At 41.2% G+C, this 26,381-nt stretch overlaps 1 protein-coding gene across 1 annotated transcript in view; it reads right to left on the bottom strand.

Moving 5' to 3' along the window:
* The window catches only part of ryr2a (ryanodine receptor 2a (cardiac)), a 289,201-nt gene that overhangs the window by 220,072 nt on the left and 42,748 nt on the right, over positions 1 to 26,381 (bottom strand). The window contains 10 exon segments of the mRNA XM_026315769.2: positions 3,232 to 3,408; positions 5,290 to 5,498; positions 7,755 to 7,929; positions 8,109 to 8,213; positions 16,352 to 16,455; positions 16,661 to 16,808; positions 19,659 to 19,818; positions 22,110 to 22,193; positions 22,407 to 22,510; positions 22,968 to 23,072. Of these exon segments, the coding sequence (XP_026171554.1) occupies positions 3,232 to 3,408; positions 5,290 to 5,498; positions 7,755 to 7,929; positions 8,109 to 8,213; positions 16,352 to 16,455; positions 16,661 to 16,808; positions 19,659 to 19,818; positions 22,110 to 22,193; positions 22,407 to 22,510; positions 22,968 to 23,072 (1,371 nt within the window).

Genomic DNA, 26,381 nt, shown 5'->3' with positions numbered 1-26,381 from the left:
CACGATGGTGATGAAGAAGGAGAGGTAGGACCCAAATGCAGACGCAAACTAAGCTTTATTAACCTGGATTGACCAGGCTCGGGCAAAATACATAAAATATCTCCACCACTCGGCGGGCAGGCAGGCAAACAATAACGCCACTCAGCGTTCCGGACATAAAACAAAAACAAACCTTCTCACAGCTACAGATAACACATATATAACGCAATGCACACAACACAAATACATGTAATGCTCCAACAAAGAACAAAGAAGGACAGGTGGTATAAATAGACATCAAACAAAGGATAACTAAACACAGGTGAAAGTAATCTTACGAAAGAACACAAAGCTACCCCTGATAAACACCAGAAAAAAAACATAAAAGTCCAAAACCGGAACTCAAACTTTACTTCATGATGCTCGGGAAGACAGCCTCTGAAGCAGAAGAAGATCTGGGGCCATTCGGGAAGACGGCCTCTCAGGCAGACAAAGGTCCGAGGCTGTTCGGGATGGCCCCTCAGGCGAGGAAGGAACAGGTGTCGCTCTGGCTCTGGGGACTGGACCTCAGCGTGGGTGCCTTCGCTGTGACACTGAGGGACTGGGCTCTGGTGTGGAGCCTCAGCGGGGACGACCACGTCGGCGCACTGAGGTTCCAGACGCTGGGCAGCAAAGAGGGACTCTGGCTGGGCAGAGAAGAGGGACTCTGTGTCATGATTGATGTGAGACGTGGTGTTGGATCACAGTTCCCCACACAGAACACTCAGGGACACAAACAATGTTCATTAAATAGTATTTACACCAGTAGAACTACCGGCTCTTGCTGGTCGAGAGCAGGGGACCAAAGTAAATGGCGAGGGTTTATTGCTGGAGTTGGTTGTGAAAAAGAATCAATCCTGGTGATGGCGTTGTAGTCCTCACTGGTACTAGTGCTCGCTGAGCAACGTCAGACTTGACCATCTATCCGTGGTTCTCCATAACCGTTCTCTCCAATTCTTGGAGTGAGACAGAAAAAAAAGGAAAAAATTAATGATAATTTTCAGAGATTGGCGAGTAGCACACCTGATCCTCCTGGTTAAGGGATGGGTGCAGTTCTCGCCGTGTCACCAGTTTGGCTGGGTGTTGAACATCAAGCGGTGTCCCTCCTGGGTCTCTTGCTCTCTCTGGAGTGATCCCTCGAAGAGATCCAGTCCTCCTTCCTCCTAGCGTCTAAGTCAAGCATGGACTCACCAGTTATTAGCTATTGACGATATCTCCTATCCCAACAGACAACCTGGCAGCTTGTTGCTGCCCCGGGTCTGCTATTTAAGCTGTGAAAAAGCTCCCAGGTGAAAATCATTAATTTAATGAGTCAGTGTGCCACGACTGTGACTCTACTGAATCCTGTTGCCTCTTCAGAATAAAACTCCCCCACCGGAAGTTTTAGTCTGGGACGTCACACTCTGGTTCTCTAAGCTGGGCAGCAACGAGGGACTCTGGTTCTCTGGGCTGGGCAGCGACAAGAGACTCTGGTCTCTTGGGCTGGGAGGCCAGAAGGGACTTTGGCAGGGATGACAGGAGGGAATCTGGTTATCTGGGCTGGGAAATCCGGAAGGACGCTTATTCTCTGGGCAGGGAAGTGATGAGGGACTTGGGCACACCAGCTGACAGGCTACCCGGGAACTGGGGCACTGGAGACTGGGATGCCAGAGACTGGAACGCTGTAGACTGGGACACTGGCGACTGGGATGCCGGAGACTGGGACACTGGCACTCTGGCCGGGGGTTCGGGCAGTCTGGCCAGAGGTTCAGGTTCTGGCATTCTCACTATGGGTTCGGGCTCTCTGGCCGTCTCGCCGTGGGTTCGGGCTCTGGCCAGGGACTGGAGTGCGGAAGACTGAAAAGCCAGCCTTTCTGATTGGTGAGCTGGTGTCAAGGGCTGAAGTAATGCTAGGCAACACTGCCTCGCCTTGTGGAGGGTGATGGTGATGAAGAAGGAGAGGTAGGACTCAAATGCAGACGCCAACTAGGCATTATTAACCTGGATTGACCAGGCTCGGGCAAAACACATAAAATATCTCCGCCACTCGGCGGGCAGGCAGGCAGGCAAACAATAACGCCACTCGGCGTTCCGGACATAAAACAAAAACAAACCTTCTCACAGCTACAGACAACATAATGCACACAACACAAATACATGTAATGCTCCAACAAAGAACAAAGAAGGACAGGTGGTATAAATAGACAAACAAAGGATAACTAAACACAGGTGAAAGTAATCTTACAAAAGAAGACAAAGCTACCCCTGATAAACACTGGAAAATACAGAAAACCAAACAAAATAAATGTCCAAAACTAACTTTAACTAATGTTAACTTCATCAGGGCAAGAGCATTGAATCACAGACAGTTTTTGCATTTTTGGAAGAGCATGAAACTGAATATGGTGACATAGGCTACTACACAGCTGTCAGATGCTCAGCCTGGGTAAAGTGCTTAAAAGGGTATGGGACGTGAGAGCAGAGATTTGTGTAATTCTGTGATGAGAAAGGCAAGGATATCCCAGAGCTCAGATGCAGACTAGATGGCTGATCTTGCTTTTTCTTTCAAGCCAACTAGAGGGCAACATTTACCCACCCGCCCACACCACAAGAAGCCACACTACCAACTGATCACCTCCATAGGTACTCATCTATGTTACGGGCACAACATGGTGAGTTTTCAAGGTGATTTGAAGACTTCAAGGCAGTTGAGAATGAAATGCACACAATTTCTTCTCCCTTCACTTGCAGTGTGAATAATGGCCTCAATGATGTTCAGCTTGAATTGATTGACTGACACACTGATGGAAAAACATCAGTACCATTGCTAGATTTTTATTGTTCTCTTAAAGAGGAGAACTTTGAGGAGACATGCTCCAAAGATGTTGGTTCTCTTTGGATCTACCTACAATGTATATTTGTTCAAAATCATTCTTGTCATTAATTAAATGATGATTTGATGCTGGCTTTCTTACCATGCCTATTTCATATTTACAGTACCCAATTGGAATGTCTACTCTTACGTGAAGAAGTTTATCCAAACTATACGATTTACAGCTTTTTTATAGAGTGATAAAATTATTATTATGCAGAATTGAGTTCAGCCTATTGATTGGTGCCCTCCACAACAGTACCAGAAAATTAACTCCCCCACATCCCTGGTCTAGAGTATGCATTACATCAGTGAGTGTCCTCACAAAGATAGAAATACAAGTGTGTGTGTGCATATGTTACCCTCCTAGGTGAAAAGAGACTGCCATTAGATGAGGATCTGGAGAAGGATTCTGCACACTCTATGGGCATGCTCAGTCTGTAGAAGGTAATGTCAGTGTAACTGTTCTGTGAGCCAAAAGACCTCTGGGTGACCTTTAGGCATGGGCATGATTCCATGGTCCCGTCTATCCTTGTTACCTGAAAAGGAAAAGAAAAAGACAAATGTTTGCAATGTTTCCATTAGTTCCGCTTGTAGCCATACACCTACAGTGGGTACGGAAAGTATTCAGACCCCTTTAAATTTTTCACTCTTTGTGTCATTGCAGCCATTTGCCAAAATCAAAAAATTTCATTTTATTTCTCATTAATGTACACTCAGCACCCCATCTTGACAGAAAAAAAACAGAAATGTAGAAATTTTTGCAAATTTATTAAAAAAGAAAAACTGAAATATCACATGGTCATAAGTATTCAGACCCTGTGCTCAGTGTTGAGTAGAAGCACCCTTTTGAGCTAGTACAGCCATGAGTCTTCTTGGGAATGATGCAACAAGTTTTTCACACCTGGATTTGGGGATCCTCTGCCATTCTTCCTTGCAGATCCTCTCCAGTTCTGTCAGGTTGGATGGTGAACGTTGGTGGACAGCCATTTTCAGGTCTCTCCAGAGATGCTCAATTGGGTTTAGGTCAGGGCTCTGGCTGGGCCAGTCAAGAACGGTCACAGAGTTGTTCTGAAGCCCCTCCTTTGTTATTTTTGCTGTGTGCTTAGGGTCATTGTCCTGTTGAAAGGTGAACCTTCGGCCCAGTCTGAGGTCCTGAGCACTCTGGAAGAGGTTTTCTTCCAGGATATCTCTGTACTTGGCCGCATTCATCTTTCCTTCAATTGCAACCAGTCGTCCTGTCCCTGCAGCTGAAAAACACCCCGACAACATGATGCTCCCACCACCATGTTTCACTGTAGGGATTGTATTGGGCAGGTGATGAGCAGTGCCTGGTTTTCTCCACACATACCGCTTAGAATTAATGCCAAAAAGTTCAATCTTGGTCTCATCAGACCAGAGAATCTTATTTCTCATAGTCTTGGAGTTCTTCATTTGTTTTTTGGCAAACTCTATGCGGGCTTTCATGTGTGTGGAGAGGCTTGCGTCGGGTCACTCTGCCATAATGCCCCGACTGGTGGAGGGCTGCAGTGATAGTTGACTTTGTGGAACTTTCTCCCATCTCCCTACTGCATCTCTGGAGCTCAACCACTGTGATCTTTAGGTTCTTCTTTACCTCTCTCACCAAGGCTCTTCTCCCACGACTGCTCAGTTTGGCTCAATGGCCAGGTCTAGGAAGAGTTCTGGTCGTCCCAAACTTTTTCCATTTGAGGATTATGGAGGCCACTGGGCTCTCAGGAACCTTGAATGCTGCAGAGATTATTTTGTAACCTTGGCCAGATCTGTGCCTTGCCACAATTCTGTCTCTAAGCTCCTTGGGCGGTTCCTTCATGATTCTCATTTGCTCTGACATGCACTGTGAGCTGTAAGGTCTTATATAGACAGGTGTGTGCCTTTCCTAATCAAGTCCAATCAATTTAATTAAACACAGCTGGACTCCAATGAAGGAGCAGAACCATCTCAAGGAGGATCAGAAGAAATGGACAACATGTGAGTTAAATATGAGTGTCACTGCAAAGGGTCTGAATACTTATGACCATGTGATATTTCAGTTTTTCTTTTTTAATAAATTTGCAAGAATTTCTACATTTCTGTTTTTTTCTGTCAAGATGGGGTGCTGAGTGTACATTAATGCGAAATAAAATGAACTTTTTTGATTTTGGCAAATGGCTGCAATGACACAAAGAGTGAAAAATTTAAAGGGGTCTGAATACTTTCCATACCCACTGTATTTACAGTTACATTTGCTTGTGGAAAAAACATACTAAGCCAAAATTATTTATACATGTCCATGTATCTTCAATTTCAGTCCAATACCACTAGTTGTACCAGGAATCTAAATGTGATACAGATCCTACCAAAGACTATCTAGTACATGTTCCCATGTGAGTACAGGCTGTGTTTCAGATGACTGTTCTTGCCTGTATGTGCTGATGGTTTGGCGGGACAGGTACAAACTGTGGCAGCCTCTTACTGTGCCACATGGTGATGTCTCGGTTCATGTTGACAGCAAATGGTTCATAGCCTTCCTGCAGGCCGCAGATGGTAAAGTATTTGAGAGTGCTGACGTCTTTACCAAAGTTCATTCTTCCCACCTGACACACACCCAGACTACAAACTGGGATAAAGCCTAAGACACAAAGAAGAGAGAACAAATGCTAATACTACGTTTTATGTACATTATGAAAAAATATAATATAAAATAAAATAAAACATGCTAAAGTGGTTGGCTTTCTCAGGTCAGTGTAATTAGCAAACAAATAATAATAATAATAAAATGAATAATTTATACTGTACACTATGCACTCGTTCGGATATGTAGTTTTGGTATGTTTCTTCTTAAAAGAGCCTAGTTGCCTAATGAGGGAGCTTGGGTATATTCTCAGACATTCCCTAAATAGGTAGGGATGGGAATTAAGACCTGGTTTTAAATTTTACGATCCATCAGAATCTTACACCTTCTTGCTTATCAGTTCCTCTTATCCATGCCGACAGTTGCGCGTGCATCATCACCTCAGAAGTGTGGCTGAATCTCACAAACAAATATGACAGCAATATTACTGTGAAACAATTAAAGCACCTACAACATGTCGAGAAATCTTTCCATGCAAAAAATGCATGAATGCCACTGCTTCATAACTGAACAGCACATCCATTCCAGAGGGTAAATATCCAACATTTGTACCACACAAAAGGATTAGATCTTTATTTTACTAAGAAAAATCAAACTCTATATGAATATTCTCTTATTTCATCCATTTTAGAAGCTGACAGACGGTTATTACATTTAGCTGTGATGCTGTCTTTGCCATATTGTTTCATGTGAGACACGTTGTGTCAGCTCTTCGTCAGTCTTGCATTTGTGTCTATACCAGGCACATTCAGTCGCGCACTGGACATGCTTTGTTTTTAAAAAGTGAGAGTAGGAATACCTGGGACAATGTAAACTATGGCCATAAACTCCATCACAACTACACTTTTAAAATAAAACAGTTTTCTCTCTTGTGCAGTATTGCATCACCAGGGCTGGTAAGCCATCAAAGGTTCAGAATGAGATTCATGGCATTATTCTACTTTCAAAATTCATGAGCATTAAGTGGTATTTTGAGTGTATAATTTTTCTCTGCTCGCACTCAAAACTTTGCTCTCACACATGGGTTTTTTCTGCTTGCGCTCAAAACGTAGCACTCCCACTCAGATGGGATTGCTCACACAGATTTTCTTCTGCTCACTCAAAGCTGCTTAAAAAGCTGCTTACGCACAGAACTTGCAGTAGTACAACCTAGTCAAAAGTCCTCTGCCAATAGAAACAGACTACCATTTCCAATTATTGCTGTTTAGGCCTGATTCCTCCCAGGCATCCTTTATTGGTTGCAAATGCAGCTGCAATACCTCCTCCACTGAGTCCATCTGATGCTTCTGCAAACATGGATGGGCAAAGTCAAGATCACCTACTAAAGTTTATTAGCGTTGTACATGTTTGTGTGTGTGTTTGTGTCTGTGTGCATGTTTGTGTGCATATTCAGGGTGTGGTTACCGGAGCTGTCTGACATCGTTTGCCGAGTTCCCCAAGACATCCCCACCTCCTCATCAAGAGCAGCTGGATGTTTTCAATGAAGTCTGGTATAAAACTCTCCTTAGTGTTACACTTACCATATGGCTGTGAATCAATCTGTGCAGTCCACCTCCATAATTGTTTTGTTGTTATGATTGTTCATGTTTTGGTGAACTTTTGTAATTACTTGGACTAGGGTTACTCTGCTAGTTCTGTTGGCCTGCCTTTGATGGTATTTTGTTGTCCACTTCTCTGGGTGTGGATGTTTTCCTTGTTGCTTTTTTATAATGACCTGTAGTTGTATTATTGGAGGTGTTCAGTAGACATGTCATTGGAGTTTTCCTCTTGTCTGGATTGTTTTTAGCTTACTTCTATATAGATGATTTTGTTTATTGTATGTATTATTTTGTTTCATTTTTGTCCCTGTTTAACTCTGTCATCATTAAATATGGTTTTGTAAGCTTCTACGCTCTCTCTCCACCACCTCCTCCATTCCTAACCTGACTGGCACATAGTAACTGTTTTAGCTCTGTTTACTCGACGTATTCCTCTATTTTGGTGGAATTCTGGGGAATCCTCAGAATCTGAGATAATATAGCACTGATGCTAAAAACCTGTGCAAGTCTAGTGTTTCTTAACAAAGAAAACTGATCAGGAATCGATAAAGAATTGTACTGTTAAAATCTTATCAATTCCCATCCATGGGTTGCGATCTCAACCACATCCAAAATTAAACCCAAATTTATGCCTTAATTTAAAGAAAATTGCCCTCTCATACTGTGAAAATATCCTTCATATAATTTACTTTATATTAAGAATGTTTTCAGTTACCTTCACCAACTTCAAAATCTTTGAAGGCCAACTCAGAGCCAGAATCATCCAGCAGCACTTCTCCATTGAGTGTGAACATCATGGTGTGTTCGTTCAGATCCACCATGCAACCCACCACATCTCCTGTCTGCCAGACACGCCCAAAGTGTTCATTGCCCTGGTGCCAGCGCTGGGCCTATGAAAATAAGTTTATGAAAATAAGTTTATGAACAGTCATTTTGACAATATCAAAAAAATTTTGAAATGTCAACTTTCAAGACAGGATTTTATACAAGAAGAATTACTTGCTTACTACTTTTAGTAATAAGCACTGAACAGATGGAATTTGTAGTGTGACTGAATGAGCAATCTCACCTTGAAGCCATCAAACACAAAGGCCTGGTCATCAGATCCCAGGTCCTTGTCTGGGAGGCATCCTGGTCTGGCCCAACCTACCCTCATTTCTCCTGCTGTCAATACCTGGAAGATAAACAGCAACAGGTTAATACTAGAGTTAATACTAATACTTATTACCCTGCAGTCTGTTGAAGGTTTGGTGACATTTGACAGTAAGTAAGCATATTCTACTTGATGATTTCTTTTTTTTTCTTTTTTTTTTTTTAAATGCACTGATCTGAGTGGCAAAAAGTATGCCAAGAAAGAGTACCACAGATACAATATTTGCTTTGAGAATGCTGATGGAGAAGTACAGTGGGTATGGAAAGTATTCAGACCCCTTTAAATTTTTCACTCTTTGTGTCATTGCAGCCATTTGCCAAAATCAAAAAAGTTCTTTTTATTTCTCATTAATGTACACTCAGCACCCCATCTTGACAGAAAAAAACAGAAAAGTAGAAATTCTTGCAAATTTATTAAAAAAGAAAAACTGAAATATCACATGGTCATAAGTATTCAGACCCTTTGCAGTGACACTCATATTTAACTCACATGTTGTCCATTTCTTCTGATCCTCCTTGAGATGGTTCTGCTCCTTCATTGGAGTCCAGCTGTGTTTAATTAAACTGATTGGACTTGATTAGGAAAGGCACACACCTGTCTATATAAGACCTTACAGCTCACAGTGCATATCAGAGCAAATGAGAATCATGAAGGAACCGCCCAAGGAGCTTAGAGACAGAATTGTGGCAAGATCTGGCCAAGGTTACAAAATAATTTCTGCAGCATTCAAGGTTCCTGAGAGCCCAGTGGCCTCCATAATCCTCAAATGGAAAAAGTTTGGGACGACCAGAACTCTTCCTAGACCTGGCCATCGAGCCAAACTGAGCAGTCGTGGGAGAAGAGCCTTGGTGAGAGAGGTAAAGAAGAACCTAAAGATCACAGTGGTTGAGCTCCAGAGATGCAGTAGGGAGATGGGAGAAAGTTCCACAAAGTCAACTATCACTGCAGCCCTCCACCAGTCGGGGCATTATGGCAGAGTGGCCCGACGCAAGCCTCTCCTCAGTGCAAGACACATGAAAGCCCGCATAGAGTTTGCCAAAAAACAAATGAAGAACTCCAAGACTATGAGAAATAAGATTCTCTGGGCTGATGAGACCAAGATTGAACTTTTTGGCATTAATTCTAAGCGGTATGTGTGGAGAAAACCAGGCACTGCTCATCACCTGCCCAATACAATCCCTACAGTGAAACATGGTGGTGGGAGCATCATGTTGTCGGGGTGTTTTTCAGCTGCAGGGACAGGACGACTGGTTGCAATTGAAGGAAAGATGAATGCGGCCAAGTACAGAGATATCCTGGAAGAAAACCTCTTCCAGAGTGCTCAGGACCTCAGACTGGGCCGAAGGTTCACCTTTCAACAGGACAATGACCCTAAGCACACAGCAAAAATAACAAAGGAGGGGCTTCAGAACAACTCTGTGACCGTTCTTGACTGGCCCAGCCAGAGCCCTGACCTAAACCCAATTGAGCATCTCTGGAGAGACCTGAAAATGGCTGTCCACCAACGTTCACCATCCAACCTGACAGAACTGGAGAGGATCTGCAAGGAAGAATGGCAGAGGATCCCCAAATCCAGGTGTGAAAAACTTGTTGCATCATTCCCAAGAAGACTCATGGCTGTACTAGCTCAAAAGGGTGCTTCTACTCAACACTGAGCACAGGGTCTGAATACTTATAACCATGTGATATTTCAGTTTTTCTTTTTTAATAAATTTGCAAAAATTTCTACATTTCTGTTTTTTTCTGTCAAGATGGGGTGCTGAGTGTACATTAATGAGAAATAAAATGAAATTTTTCGATTTTGGCAAATGGCTGCAATGACACAAAGAGTGAAAAATTTAAAGGGGTCTGAATACTTTCCGTACCCACTGTCCAGAGAAGGCCAGAAGGAGCTGCAATGTGTCTTTGTAGATCTGGAAAAAGCGTATGACAGGGTGCCAAGAGAGGAGCTGTGGTTTTGTACGATGAAGTCTGGAGTGGCAGAGAAATATGTTCAAGTGGTGCAGGACATGTATGAGAGCTGTAAGACTGTGGTGACGTGTGCTGTAGGGGTGACAGAGGAGTTCAATGTGGAGGTGGGGCTGCACCAAGGATCGGGTTTGAGCCCCTTCTTGTTTGCTGTGGTGATGGACAGGCTGACAGATAAGGTTAGACAGGAATGTCCGTGGACCATGATGTTTGCAGATGACATTGTCATCTGTAGTGAGTGCAGGGAGCAGGTGGAGGAAAATCTAGAGAGGTGGAGGTTTGCTCTGGAAAGGAGAGGAATGAAGGTTAGCCGCAGTAAAACGGGCTACATGTGTGTAAATGAGAGGGACTCAAGTAGAACGGTGAGGTTACAGGGAGTAGAGGTGAAGAAGGTGGAGGATTTTGAGTACCTAGGGTCAATAGTCCAGAGCAACGGGGAGTGTGGAAAAGAAGTGAAGATTCGTGAAGTGAAGCAGGTCAGAATGGGTGGAGGAAAGTGTCAGGTGTGATGTGTGACAAAAGAGTGTCACCAAGAATGAAAGGAAATGTGTACAAGACAGTGGTGAGACCAGCAATGTTGTATGGTTTAGAGACAGTGGCACTGCGAAAAAGACAGGAGGCAGAGCTGGAGTTAACAGAGCTGAAGATGTTGAGGTTCTCTCTGCGAGTGACGAGGATGGATAGGATCAGGAATGAGTACATCAGAGGGACAGCTCATGTTAGATGTTTTGAAGAAAAAGCCAGGGAAGTCAGATTGAGATCGTTTGGACATGTTCAGAGGAGGGACAGTGAATACATTGGTTAAAGGATGCTGAGGTTAGAGCTGCCTGGAAGGCCAAAGAGGAGGTTCTTGGATGTAGTGAAGAAGGACATGAGGATAGTTGGTGTGGGTGTGGAGGATACAGAGGATAGGGTTGAATGGAGGCGGATGATTCGCTGTGGCGACCCCTGAAGGGAGCAGCTAAAAGGAAAAGAAGATCTGAGTGGCAACAAGTCTGAGTAGCCCCATGATTTTTGTAGTTTCTTATTTTTTTATTAAGGATGAACGGAAGGACAAAAGGTGAGGGAGGTATCCTATTTTTAAACCAGAAATTGGTTAATCCCCTAAATGTGACTGTGAAAGAGACTGTCTGCTGTTCGGACATTGAATTCGTCTCAGTTGGTTTCTGCGCACGCTATGGCTGTGTCTGAATGTCCTTCCTAATCACAATATAGGACCCTATATAGTGAGCACTCTATTTTGTAGTGGTGTCCAAATTGCTAGTAACTTAAAAGTAGTTCCCTCAAAATTTCCCACAATGCATTGTAAAAAGTAGTGAGCAGTGATGGTCACTAGACAGGCAGAATAGACAGTCATGCATTGCATTGATAAAAAAATATTGGAAACCCCCAAAGGTTATAAATGTAGATTCAAGATTGTAGCTGAACATGATGAACAGATGGTTAAGTTATACCTTTTAAGAAAACATTCTGGATGAAATAAACAAATTTTTACCACAAAATTATTAAAATAATAAAAATAATGTGAGTTTAAAACAGGAAGTGATGAGATTCAATACATGGTTGCCATTGCTGTGTACATTCCACCAAAGCGTACCTCTTTCACCACTGGGTAGATCTGATCACAGCATGATCTATCTTCCGCCCACATACAGACCCTGTGTGCAGAAGCTTCCTCTTACCAAAAAATATCAAGCAGCACTGACAATTGGTTTGAGCCTGACTATCATTATTTAGTTAATTATGTATTGTATATGATGACAGTCAGGGCAGTTCTGTCCAGCAGGAAATGGACATTCACATGGACAGGAGAGTCAACATCATTGCTGACTACATTCATTTCTGTCCTTCCAGTTAGGACAGTACGGTGCTATCCTAACAATAACCCATGGATCACCAGTGACATTAACACCTCCTGAACCAGTAGAAGAGGGCATTCTAGAATTCTAGAATGGCACCTGTTAGGTGGCAGCCTGTTATAGCAGCTCCTCTGTTTGTTTTTTGTTTTGTGCAAGATTTTTACTGAATTATCATCTGTTAATCCAAGTCAAATCAAGATCTATGCTTTCTCTCTGATAACGGATGAAAGTGGATGAGTTGGGTTTTTCGAATTCCTGTGGAAAGACATATAGAGATTATGGAAACTGCATCAGAAAATTTACGTTTCTGTGGCAACGGCATCTATACAAGAGAGCAACTGTTAGCTCTCAAGGAAACAAGTCTGCTTCTTGGTATAAAACCTGAAATCCCCCAAGACCTGAGGAGGCGCAGGAGGGGCTGTAGAGCAGGAGTAAAGCATTGAGAAAAACGTAGGAGATTTAAACCATTTCTCCCAAAAATTATTATGGGGAATGTGAGGTCACTCTGCAACAAAGTGGATGAACTTACAGCTTTAGCTAGCAGCCAGCGAGAGTACGGAGAGTGTAGCTTGCTTTGCTTCACCGAGCCCTGGCTGAATAAAAATATACTGGACAGCTCACTTGAACTACCTGGGTTCTCACTAGTGCGAGCGGACAGAGGCAAACAGAGCGGCAAGAAAAGAGGAGGTGGTCTCGCAGTTTTTGTTAACTCCAAATGGTGCAACCCTGGACATGTAACAGTGAAAGACTGTATCTGTATTCCAGACATTGAGCTGTTGGTGGTTGGACTGAGACCATACTACCTGCCCCGTGAGTTTTCACAGGCCATCGTTGTGACTGTTTACATTCTTCCATTAGCTGCAGCACAGAGTACATGTGACATCATCCACACAGTTGTCGGGAAAACAAAACACCCCAGTGCCCTTATACTAATTAATGGCGATTTTAACCATGTTAGTATTTCTGGAACTCTGACCAACTTCAAACAGTATGTGGACTGTGCAACACGAGAAAAGATTCTTGATCTCCTTTATGCCAATGTGAAGGAGGCATACAGCTCTTCAGCCCTGCCTCCACTTGGTGGATCAGACCACAACTTAATATATTTAGTACCAACATACAAGCCCGTAGTAAGACAGCAGTCTGCTACCATGAGGTATGTGAAAGTTTGGTCAAAGGATGCTGAGGAGGCCCTGCAGGAGTGCTTCAGGGTTACAAACTGGAACCTTTTCATGGACGCTCATGGTGAGGACATCGAAGGCATCTCTCACTGCATCACAGATTACATCCACTTCTGTGAGGACATTATTGTTCCATCCAAAAAAGTTCGTTGTTTCCCCAATAATAAGCCATGGATAAATAAGGACATTTAAGGTCTCCTCAATAAGAAGAAGAGGGCATTCATGGCAAGAGACAAGGAGGAACTCCGAGCAGCACAGAAGGAACTCAAAAGGAAGCTGAGGGAGGCAAAGCAGCTCTATAGAGACAGAGTAGAGCACAAGTTGAGACAGAACTATATCAAAGAGGTGTGGAATGGGATGAAAATAATGACTGGCTATAAGAAGTCATACACTGCTGTGGAAGGAGACTCAAAGTTTGCTAATGAACTTAACCTGTTCTTTAATAGATTTGACACCACCTCTGCTTCTTACTCTGACTCAGTGTCCTCGCACACCATCCCTCCTCCCTACACGACCTTAGCTGATGCCTTGGGGTCTCTTCACATCACCCCACCCACCATCTCTGCCAATGCTGCCTCCCCATTGCCCACTGATACCATCTCCTCTATCAGCAGCCATACAACATTGAAGTATACCTCACCTCCAATAACTCCTCCCCTGCCCTCATCATCTGACTCCTCATCAACACAATACACAGGCCCAGCCTTTGCCACAGAACAGGTGAGGAAGGAACTAGCTAAACTAAAGGCCAACAAAGCAAAAGGACCAGATGAGATCAGTCCCAGAGTACTTAAGGTGTATGCTGGACAGCTTGCAGAGGTTTTTCAGCAACTTTTCAACCTCTCTCTGAGGCTCAAAAAGGTGCCTAAGTTATGGAAAACTTCCTGTATTGTCCCATTACCAAGTGGTAATGGGATTACCGTCCCAGTACCCTTAGTGACTTCAGACCAGTAGCGCTAACATCACATGTCATGAAAGTGTTTGAGAGACTGGTCCTGCAAAACCTGAGGTCCCAAGTGTCTGAATTTCAGGACCCCTTGCAGTTTGCATATCAAGAACACATCTGAGTGGAAGATGCCATCATCTTCTTAATGCACAGAGCATACTCCTATCTGGAGAGGCAGGGCAACACTGTGAGAGCCATGTTTTTTGACTTTTCAAGTGCTTTCAACACTATTCAGCCCCACCTGCTAAGTGCAAAGATGCAGGATATGGAAGTTCCCGCAGATATGGTGGAGTGGATCCAAGACTACCTCACTGGGTGGCCACAGTTTGTTCGCTTAGATGGGTGCATATCTGATGTGGTGATGAGCAGCACTGGTGCACCTCAAGGATCTGTACTAGCACCATTCCTGTTTACACTCTACACCTCAGACTTCCGCTACAACTCAGGCACCTGTCACCTCCAAAAGTTCTCTGATGACTCTTCAATCATTGGATGCATCAACAATAATGATAACGATGAGGAATACAGACACTTGATAGAAAGCTTTGTTGATTGGTGTAACAACAACTGTCTAAAGCTCAATATCAATAAAACCAGAGAACTGCTAGTGGACTTTAGGAAGAGCAGGAAGTCCCTGTCTCCATCCTTGGAGAGGAAGTAGAGATTGTGGACTCCTACAAATACCTTGGAGTCCACATTAACAACAAACTGGACTGGTCAAACAATACAGATGCACTCTTTAAGAAAGGACAGAGCAGACTGTTCTTCCTCAGGAGACTCTGTTCTTTTGGTGTGTGCAACAAGCTACTGAAGATGTTCAGTCTGTAGTAGTGAGTGCACTGTTCTTTGCAGTTGTGTGCTGGGGAGGTGGCATCAAGGCTGGTGAGGCCAACAGACTAAATAAGTTGATCAGGAAGGCAAAATCTGTTGTTGGACTGGAACTGGACAGTCTGGAGGCTGTGGCAGAGATGAGGATGGTGGACAAAATAAATTCCATATTGGACAATTCTGCCCACCCACTTCATGAGGAACTGTGGCGAATGGGAAGTTCATTCAGCCACAGACTAATTCCCCCTAAAGCCAAGACTGAAAGATTCAGGAAGTCTTTTGTGTCCAAGACTCTATAATTCCTCAATATAAACAATAACGCACACACACACACACACACACACATGCATGTACGCACACACACATACACACACAAACCCCCCCAAATAGATAGTTAATTACTTTATTACTTTATTAATTACTTTATGAATTACTATTAATCAATATAATTTAAATAATCTCAAATTTAATAACTGCTGTAACAACTGAATTTCCCCTTGGGGATTAATAAAGTACTTCTTCTTCTTCTTCATTCCACGACAGGGATAAGGAGAAGCTGAGGAGTATACAACCGGACTTTAAAAAGTGCAGAGCCGCCTCGTCTTCTTGAGAAGGCTTGATTCGTTCAATGTCTGCAGTGACATGCTGCGCATGTTCTACCACACTGTCATGGCAAGTACACTGTTCTATGCTGCTGTCTGTTTGGGGAGTGGCATTACGGACAGGAACTGTAAGTGCCTGGACAAACTGGTGAAAAAGGCCAGTTCTGTGCTAGGCAGGGGGCTAGACCCTCTAAGAACTGTGGTGGAACAGCAGATGTGGAGGAAGCTGCTTGCTATAATGGACAATAAATAAACACCCCCTCCATGACATCCTGACCAAACAGAGTAGCAGCTGCAGTGAGAGGCTCATCTCACTGCTCTGCAGAAATGAGACTTTTTAACATTAACTGTTGATATGATATTTATGCTATATGTTATTGACTGGGTGCCTTTATCTGTTAATTATATATAGTGTCATTACTGTGTACTGTGTAAATATGGGAGCTGCTGGACAATCTAAATTTCCCCAATGGGAAATGAATAAAGTATCTATCTGTCTATGTCTACAATAGATCAAGAAACATGGAATATGAACACTATTTAGTAAAACAGTTTTGTACTATTTGCTCCACTGTTGTATTACCCCATCACACGAGAGCCATTGTGAAGGCTGTTAAACTAAAAATGTTGTGACATATTGTTGGAATGATCTTCAATACAATTCTAATTTAGTATTTTACTATAAATAATCATCACAGTAAGGTTTAAAATTACATCTACCATTGGCTATGTCGCAAAGCAATTCCATCATATCTCTTATCATCTCTCTCCTTACCTCCAGCTCAAAGTACCACTTTCCAGCATTAACACAGTAGATTTTCTCAGTCCTAAAAATGCGGAACCTCTCAGCAGACATGTTACTAAGGTCAGATTGAGCTGCTGGATAAGAGGAAGGCAGAGAAGGAGAATACAAAGTCAAGCATTGTATTGCATTGATACATTATCATGGAAAAATAACATTTTACATGTCATACATCCATGTACACAGTCTAGTCATTTTGCCTTAAATTTAAAAAAAAAAACAACATTGAAAAACACTAAATGACAAGTCTTTAAATGTAGGTATACAACACAAGGCAGGTACCATGGTCCTGGTCAGGAGCTTCCAGGTTATACCCATATCCCAGCAGAGTTCTGACAGCCTCTCTCAAACTGTCTTTGTTGGATTTCTTGGTCCTCTCATCCAGCAGAGTGTAGGGGACCAGACGTGGGTTTCTGCGGTTCTTCACATCCTTACAGTCAACAGAGGAAAGAAGAATACAAAGGAAATCCTATTATTGGCAATGCAGTACTGGGTAGGGAAAGTTAAGTAGCAGTACTTGTCCTTCTGTTACCACCACTGAACTGTCCATGAGCAGTCCCATTAATCCTAGCAAGAGAACTAGCAAGAGAGATCATATTTCTCCTATATTAGCTTCTCTTCATTGGCTCCCTGTAAAATACAGAATAGAATTTAAAATCCTTCTTCTCACATACAAATCCCTTCATGATCAAGCTCCTTCATACTTTAAAGACCTCATAGTACCATATTATCCCAATAGAACACTTCACTCTCAGAGTGCAGGTCTACTCCAGAGTTTCCAAAAGCAGAATGGGAGGCAGAGCCTTTAGCTATCAAGCTCCTCTCCTGTGGAACCAGCTCCCAGTCTGGGTTCAAGAGGCAGACACTCTCTGTACTTTTAAGGCTAGACTTAAAATCTTCCTCTTTGACAAAGCGTATAGTTAGGACTGGCTTCAGGTAACCCTGAACCATCCTTTAATTATGCTGCTATAAGCCTAGACTGACCGAGGACCATCGGTGTACCGAGTACCCCTAACCCTCCTTTCCCTTCCCTTCCCCTCTCTTCCTCTCCTCCCCCCTCACGTGTATATTCCACCACTGAATGCCACTAACCTTGTGCTCTCTCTCTCCCCTAGTTTGTGCTCTCTCCCTCTCTCTCTGTTCTCTCTCTGTACCTTCTGCAGGTGTCCCTGGTCCTGGAGCTGTATATCGCTGATGTGCAGTTACTGGTCCCACCAAGCTGCAGTGTCTATTTGTTGTTTATTGTTGCTGTTCTTTTCTCTCTCCTGTATCCACTCACCCTGAGGCAGATGGCCTCCCAAACTGAGCCCAGTTCTGCTGGAGGTTTTTTCTTCCGTTAAAGGGAGTTTTTCTTCTCCACTGTTGCCAAGTGCTTGCTCATAAGGGATTTGTTGGGTTTTTTGTTTTTGTAAAGTGCCCCTATCTGCCCCCCCCCAAGAAAAAAATCCTAGAAAATCCTCTGTAAAGATGAGTGGGCCAGCCAAAATTCCTCCACAGCGCTGTAACATACTCATTGCCAGTTATTGCAAACGCTTGATTGCAGTTGTTGCTGCTAAGGGTGGTCCAACCAGTTATTAGGTTTAGGGGGCAAACACTTTTTCACACAGGGCCATGTAGTTTTGGATTTTGTTTTCCCTTAACAATAAACACCTTCATTTAAAAACTGCATGATGTGTTTACTTATGTTATCTTTGACTAATATTTAAATTTGTTTGATGAGCTGAAACAAAGTGTGACAAACATGCAAAAAAAATAAGAAATCAGGAAGGGGACCATCACTTTTTCACACCACTGTATTCTGGGTGCTTTAGCACAATACTGGCCCCACAGAAGGGCCCATGGGGAGCCATTACTGGCAGCCCAGTCTGGGTCCTGTTAACAATGTGAAATATGGGGTACATGCGGTGGGGCCCTCGTGGGGCAGTCCACACTTCAGGGCCCATATTTTCCCCACAGCAGCCAGAGAGGGGCCCCAAAAGGGCATGTTCAAAAATCAAGAAGTGCTTCAATAGTAAAAGATGAGCTGAGACACAAAAAGTTTTGTTTAAACATAAAGGCAATCCAGACAGTGTTGGAGAAGTCAATCAAAAGTTAAAGTAGGTGGTACAGCACAGCTCTCTATGATAAATAGCAGGTAGAGCCCCTGAGGCAGCAAGTGATTGATTAAGAGCATAGAGGTGTCAAGCCTTCCAGGCAAAGTCAGGCAAAGTCAGACTGTGATTCTTCTTTTAATTACCCCTGACTATAGATGATACACCCGACTCAACAATAGAGAAGCAAGAGAGAACATTTAGCTTGTGCATTAGAAACTGGCTGGGAACTTCATGGTGACTAAGCAGCATGTGCCTGTAACGTTATAGGGATTCTGGAGATCCCCATAACAAATGTAACAAAGAAGTTTAAATGAATTAAAGCTAGACTGGAGATGATGTCAGATTCAAAGGATATAACACTGCAGAGCACAGGAAGGATTCCCAAGTGGAACCAAAAGGAGGCAGTTTTGCCGGCAGTGTCTGTTTACCTACACCAGACATCCATATAAATGTACCAAAATGGCCAAAAAGTCTATTTTGCATAATACGAACCCTTTAACTTTACTCTGGTTGGAAAATGAAGGGAGCAAGAGAAAAAGGATTTCTGTGATTGATTGCTAATGCTGATCTATAATCTATAACTCAGACCAGACAACCAGAGGTCATCCTATGATCCGCAGAGCTGGACTATGAAAACTGGTTAACGATGGAAAGTTATATAGGCTATATGAGCAGTGGTGCCTGCACCCTAAATGATCAACATAAGTTTAAGTTATTACCCTTATTAGGGTAATAACTATAATTATATAATATTACTGGAATATTACTGAAAACGTTTATTACTAACAACTTATATAACTAACTATGACTAACTGAATTTCCCCTTAGGCATAATTAGTTTATCTTACCTAATCTTATCTTATCCACGACTGTATTTAATTGCAGCTGATGTCAGGTGTGACTTATTTGTGAATTAAGAACTGAAGAATGTTTTAGGTAAATTATAAATTATTTTATACAACAGCTTAAATAATGAACACAGCTAGGGAGTGACAGTGGAAAGACACACAGCTGCAATTTAGGTGTCTACATTTGTGAAGCAGATGAGTCAGCCACTCATACAAGGCATTAAGTTGGTCCCAAACATGGACATTCAAAAATAGAGGAAACGCTCAATCAGCTCTCAGCACATAAGCAAACACTCACAAAGTGCACAAGGCCTAAAATTATGTGTCACACTCTCCTACCTGTTGGATGCCATAGGTCCAGCCCTGGCGAATACGGTCTCTTGCCCAGACATTGTGTGCATTCTCAGCCAGTTTGTCCACCATTGCTTCCTGGGTGGAGGTCAATTTGATGTGACTCAGGTCCAGAGGAGCGGGTTTATAGCCACTGGCCAACTCATAGCTGCAGAGACAGAGTTGAACATTTACTAGCACACAACGCCAATTCCAAAAACGTTGTGACACTGTGTAAAATCTACATAACAGAATGCAATGATTTGCACATGTCGTAAACCCATATTTTATTCATCATATAACATAGAAAATATATCAAATGTTTGAACTGAGAAAATGTACCATTTTAAGAAAAATATAAGAATTTTGAAATTGATGGCAGCATCATGCCTCAAAAAAGGCCTGTGTTTACCACAGTGTTGGATTCCCTCTTCTTTTAATAGTCTGAAAACATCTGGGAATTGAGAAAACCAGTTACTGGAGTTATGGGAAAGCAATCCCCATTCCATAGGCACTAAGGCAACCCCACACCATAAAAGATGCAGGCTTTTGAACTCTCCTCTTTAGTCCAGAGGTTGCCAAAAAGAATGTCAAATTTTGATTTGTCTGACCACAGAAAAAGACTTCCACTTTGCCACAGACCATTTTACATGGGCTTTGCCCAGAGAAGACAGAAGCCTTTCTGCATCATGTCCATATATGGCTTCCCAAGTAAAAAATAAATATATTGTTTCACACTTAAATTATACTTGTAGTATATAAAGTGTGCAAAAAATGCATTTGTGCCTGTGCTAATTTTGCATGTTTCTTAAAAGTTCACTTTACTTTAAACATATTTCTAAGTATATTTAGTTATATTTTCCAAATGTATATTAAATTACTGATACAGAAAAAGCATATTCAAAGTAAATTTTGCAAAGTATATTGAAATGGTATTACTTATTTAGTACTTTTGCATATTTCTTAAAAGTAAACTTTACCTTAAACATATTTGTAAAGATAATTAGTTATGTTTTCCAAAAGTATGTTAATATTTTTTTTTTTGTTTAAATTGTGGAATTCTTTTCAAAATATAATACTATGACTACATTTAACTTATTTATACTTATGTATACTTATTTAAGTATAGTATTTACTTATACTATACCTATTTAAAGTACACAATATATGTGTTCCTGAGTGTGTTATCATATGACAGGTTATCATTTTTTTTCAAAATTCTTAATCAATCTGCCTTGAAAATACCCATGTAAACGAGAAATGTTAGTTTGACATGACAAATTGGCAGAACAATGGCAGTTTGAACTGTCTTTCTTAAAACTGAACCACGTGATGTAGGAAGAAGAGGAAGCAGAACTTCGCTAATTGTTGCTGATAGTGGTTGCATTTTACTGTTTGGAGTTTCCTGGTGTTAATCTTTTTTTGTCATTTTTCTGTTATATTTAATACCATTACACACATCACTCAACATTTTCTGAACTGAATTAGTTGTTGGACCAGACTCAACAATATTAGCTATAACCTAACTCACCAGGACACCTGCCCTTTTCTCCACTCACTCTACTGACACCACAGCTCGATTTCTCTCATGTTCCCATTGTTTCTTATTCTTAGCTGTCCAAGTACCCGTTAGTACTAGTATATTGAGTATACTTTTTAAAAGTTAAATTTCATTATATGTGAAGTTGAAAGCACTTAAGTGCACCAGAAGATGCACTATAAATCTACTTTAGTTATTACAAACATAGTTTTCATGTATTATTGAGCACTTTACAAAAAATTATTAGTGGGTTCAATTTCAGAAAAAATATCGGAAGACTTTTAAAAATATACTTTTGTGTTGACAAAGGAAACAGCACACGATTTTTTTTCAAATTTCATACATTATTCTATTATATTTCATACATAGGCTACTTAAAATGAGGTCAAAGAGTATTTTAAGTACATTTATTTTGGATCAAAGTGTATTACTAATACACTAAGTTTAATGTCAGTATATATACTGTATATATTACATTTGCAACAAATATATGTGAAATGTTTCAAGTATATTTTAAGATTAGAGTATTACTTTGGTAAGCAAAAGTACCTACTTGATACTATTTGATAATACTTGAAAAATATGTTTATAATGTACTAAAACAGATTTACTGTGCAGCTTCCAGTGTGTTAAGTGCAAATTAAGTGGTTTAATTTTAACACAACTTCAAATCAATTCAATCATATACAAATTTTTTTTTTTGTTGATTTGGGTTCTTCTTTGCACGACAGAGCTTTAACTTGTATTTTGGGATTCCACAGCAAACTGTTCAGACTGATTTTTGGAAGTATTCCTGAGACCATGCAATTTGTAAATCACAGAATGATGCTTGTTTTTAATGCAGTGAGGATCACGGGCATCCAACTTTTTTGAGATGTTTCTTTCAAAAATTAATCTCGCCCTTGGTTGAGGTTACTTACGTTGGTGACAGTTTCATGCTTCTGACTTTCTCTACAGCATGTTCATCTGCTAGGCCAACATGGCAACCCAAAGCCAGTAGAGTTCTGTCTCACACACATACACACACAATTAAACATGTAATGTAGCATTGCCCAATATTACTATATAAAGTGTTATATAAAACTTCTACATTAGTTTGGAAAGTTGCATAGTGAATTTGCCAACAAAAAAGAAACTAAAAGAGACAAAGTCTGACAATTAAAACTTCATCTACGCATAATGTGGTAAGCAATTAATATTTTATCTAAAGGCATTACTTGAGAGTCTCCAGAGACATCTGAAGATTGTAGCTTCGTTCCTGTTCAGGAAGTTTAGAGAACTCTACCAGACAGGGGTGTTGACGCCTGTTATCATCTCGAACCTGAAGACACACAGAAAAAAATTAGGACAGTAACGAAGGCTGTTGCTTTGTGTCTTTTGATTTCAGAACAGAGAGAATCATGGAACACATAGAGGGCAGAAACGGTGTTGATTCTGGGAGGTGATGGCCAGCTCCTTACTCGGCAACAAGTAAGGAGCTCCTCAAGCTGAAGCTGAAGTCAGTCTGATACAGACCTTTCTTGCTAGAAAGTTGACTTATCTTGAGTTAGAAAGCTCTGCCAACTCAATATAAAGCCACCATCTATAATTAAGTTATCATTGAAAGCCTGAAGGAGTAAAAATGTCAGAGGTAACTTTGATGATTACAGATGTTGCCCAATATTCTGTGGATGAGATAAAGATGAGATGATGTCATAGATTAGTGTTGGTCTTATGTGTAAAACATTCTAAGTCAATAATAAGTGCTTCATAAACAGAGCTGTTTGGCTGATACTTACTGCACCATAAGTCCAGCCCAGTTCTATCTTGTTCATCACCCACAGTTCATGGATGTTTTCTGCAAGCTTCTCCCTGATCCTCTCCAAGTGAGGAGGCAACACAATCTATACACAAAGAAGATGATTCTTGAGTATGTCTTTGCTTATCAAACAAAGTATGAATTGAGAAGAATTTGTGTTCATATTATTATTAGAAATGTGTTGAAATGCAAAACAAGTTTTAGGACTGCACTTATAAATTAAAAACTTGCACAGAACTAATTAATAGGCTGAGCTTTTACAAAAAAGATATGTAAAAATTTGCTGTTCTGACGCTTCACAAACTAAGATCTATAATAACTGGCAAAACCTACAGAGTTACCCTCCCATCAGGGGCATACCTAAAGAGCCCTGTGGAAATTGACCCACATGATTTGGCACAAGTTTTACACCAGATGCCCTTCCTGACGCAACCCTTTCATTTACCCCGGCTTGGGACTGACACTAAGACCACACTGGCTGTGCAACCTCAGTGGCTGAGACCAGTGGCCCCTGGTCTCCCAAGGTGCTCTCCCATCCAAGTGCTACCCAGGCCCTGATTGAATCAGGCACTTGCAGGACGATATGACAACAGAAACTGACTAATATAACTGGAGATAAAGTTACACGTACAATATCCACAGATTCCAAGACTATATTGTCAACCCAAAGGCTGTTAATGCAACCATTCTAAAACATCAAACATGTAAGTCAATAAAATTTTCACTAACAAAATAAATGTTGCCAGTGCATTCAGTAACTGTAGCACCTCTTTTGTTTTCTGAAACTTGTGGGATGTTCACAAGACTAAATGACAACCTAAGGAGTAAGTTGTTGAACATAAAAATGGTACAAATATTGCAGAATATTCCATTGTAAGACATTATAAAACTGCACATCATTACAACCCTCATTCTCTTCAAGTCAGTTAAGCTGTTTTGAAGGTGGTAAACCTTCTGGGTAAGCAAATTCACTTTCTGTTGCTAACGCATTGTGTTGTGTGATCCCGCACACCTTGTTTAGAGATTGAAGCTGCTGCCTGAACATAATAGTAAATATGGTAAGCTTGTTATTCACGCCAGCAGCAATGACACCCGATTACACCAATTGGAGGTCACTAAAATTAATGCTGAGAACGTGTGTAACTTTGCTATAACAATGTTGGAGTCTGACCAATGGCAACATGTTTAGCTATCAACATTCCTTGGCTGGCTGTCTAGATGGTGTCCAGAAAACAATGTGGGCTTCATATACAACTGACCAACATTCTGGGGAAAACCTGGTCTCATAGTGAGGTGCAGTGTCCATCCCACTTTGGATGGTGCAGCTCTTATCTCTCTCTCTAGAAATATGGATTATTTGACAACCTAAAATATAACAATCCAGAGTGGGGACTGAGATAGAGACTCAGTCTTATGTCACAGCGTGGATTTGTAGTTTTCTTTATTTATAAAGGAAGGGTTTTATGTGTGTCCTTAATTAATTGGGTCTATTGCATTTAGTCTATTTGTGTGACAGTATTACATGTTTTTTGGTTGGTGTTGTTTTCATTAAGTTGTAACTAATTTTACCTCCCTGTCTGGGTAATAATTGTTTTCACCTGTGACTGAATGATGAAAGGACGGTGTAAGAAACTCTACTCATCTGACACACAGATTTACAGATTGCACTGGACCGTCTCATGCTCAGAGCTGCGCAAGGGCAGCGGATGCTTTATTGCTAGTCGTTCAGTCACTGAAAATAATGCGTGAAAGAAAAAAACAGACCCCCTTGATTATCATTCTGTGTGCGTTAAATGGATACGTAAGTGAGTTTGACCCTCATGTTATATTTTGGACTGTTTAATTAGAGTGTTCAGTGTTTAGGTTAATGTTATTAAATGTTCGTCTTTTCGTACTGTGGTATAACTAGTGAAGATGAAGATGAAACTTCATGAAGTCTTGAAGCCTTGCAGCCAATTGGTTCGCAAAAGGGTTCATTTCTCGAAGCTTCATGCACCCACAAATCCCCCTGCTGGTCAAAGACTGTAAGACAGGCAAATGTGTTCGTAGTCATTTTAACTCTATGTGATACTCTCAAAGCTGTCTTGCCACAGTTTGAGCATGGGAGTAATGACTACCAGGACCAACAAATAAATAAATTTTCATTTAAATATGCATTTTTCTCTTGTGAGCACAAGATAATAACCCATTCAAATCATGTGTTTTTGTCTCTCCTTATTAATGTGCTTGTGATTGTTTGTAAATAGTATGCAGAAGACTTTCCTGGATGATATAGTCTAATCGATGTTGCGTGTTAGTACTATGCATACCAACGTGAACCTTTATGTCACAGCATAAATGTCATAACACAACAACGTCAACCTTCTCCTTTAAATCAATATTTGAAAAAGTCATATTTTACAGACGAGGACAATTACGTTTTCAAACTGTGGCACTGTTAAGGAAGAGGAAAGTGAATGTGCTTGTGAACATACAAGGGCAGTGAAGGTGCTCGCGCAACTGATGTAGGGGGAAACTTTATTAATTTTTATTTTAAAACAGTATTTGTTCAACAGTGTTTAAGGGTTTAAGCGATTCCTCTTTTTCCCCAACACTAGGTATAACTAACAGTTTCCTATTTCGTGAGACCGTGGTTCACTTTACTTTCTGTAAAAGATAATGTTTATCTTTATTCTTTGTATTACATATCGATACTTTTGACATGTATATTGTAACCCAAAGTGCATGTTGAGCCAATACAACACAGTAATACAAAGCATCAGAGAGCTAGAAGCCAAAACACAACAGCAGCAGAAATCGCTCTGCCTAACAATAGCTGTAAAATTATTATTATTCATTTATTCAGCCTCGGGTTTAAAGGGTTGATCTCTCAGTTTCGCGTCAGTTGGGTAACACTGTCAGAACAGCATCAAATACTGAACTGAGCAAAATTATGATATTGTACCATTTGAAATATAATATATACCAGTATTTTTCCAGTACCAGTACACCGCACATCCCTATGTGCTACAACATTATGGTTAATGATGACGGGAAGAGGCTTGGGTCGCAGGGAAAAAGATTATGCCGAAGAAAGGACAGACCGGCGGATCTGCTACCCTCCACCTATTGCCATGACACACAGTTTTATCCCCCTGGACTAAACTCTTTTATCATGTTATTCATATCCAACAATTGAGTTGGTTCAGTTGTAGGGTTGGCAGCCTCATCCTCTTTAAATGTTTTTGTGAGCTCCAGGGTGAATAAATTGTAATGTATGTCAATATTGAGTTGTTTCCTTAGTGTCAAGTTTGCTTTCTTCTGTTAAAGGGAGTTTTTCCTCTCCACTGTCGCCAAGTGATGCTCATAAGGGATTTGTTGAATTTTTTTGTTTTTTGTAAAGTGCCTTGGGATG

Source organism: Mastacembelus armatus, chromosome 19 (assembly GCF_900324485.2).
Source record: "Mastacembelus armatus chromosome 19, fMasArm1.2, whole genome shotgun sequence".
Classification (NCBI taxonomy): domain Eukaryota; kingdom Metazoa; phylum Chordata; class Actinopteri; order Synbranchiformes; family Mastacembelidae; genus Mastacembelus; species Mastacembelus armatus.
This window is presented reverse-complemented; position numbering and strand designations above follow the sequence as displayed.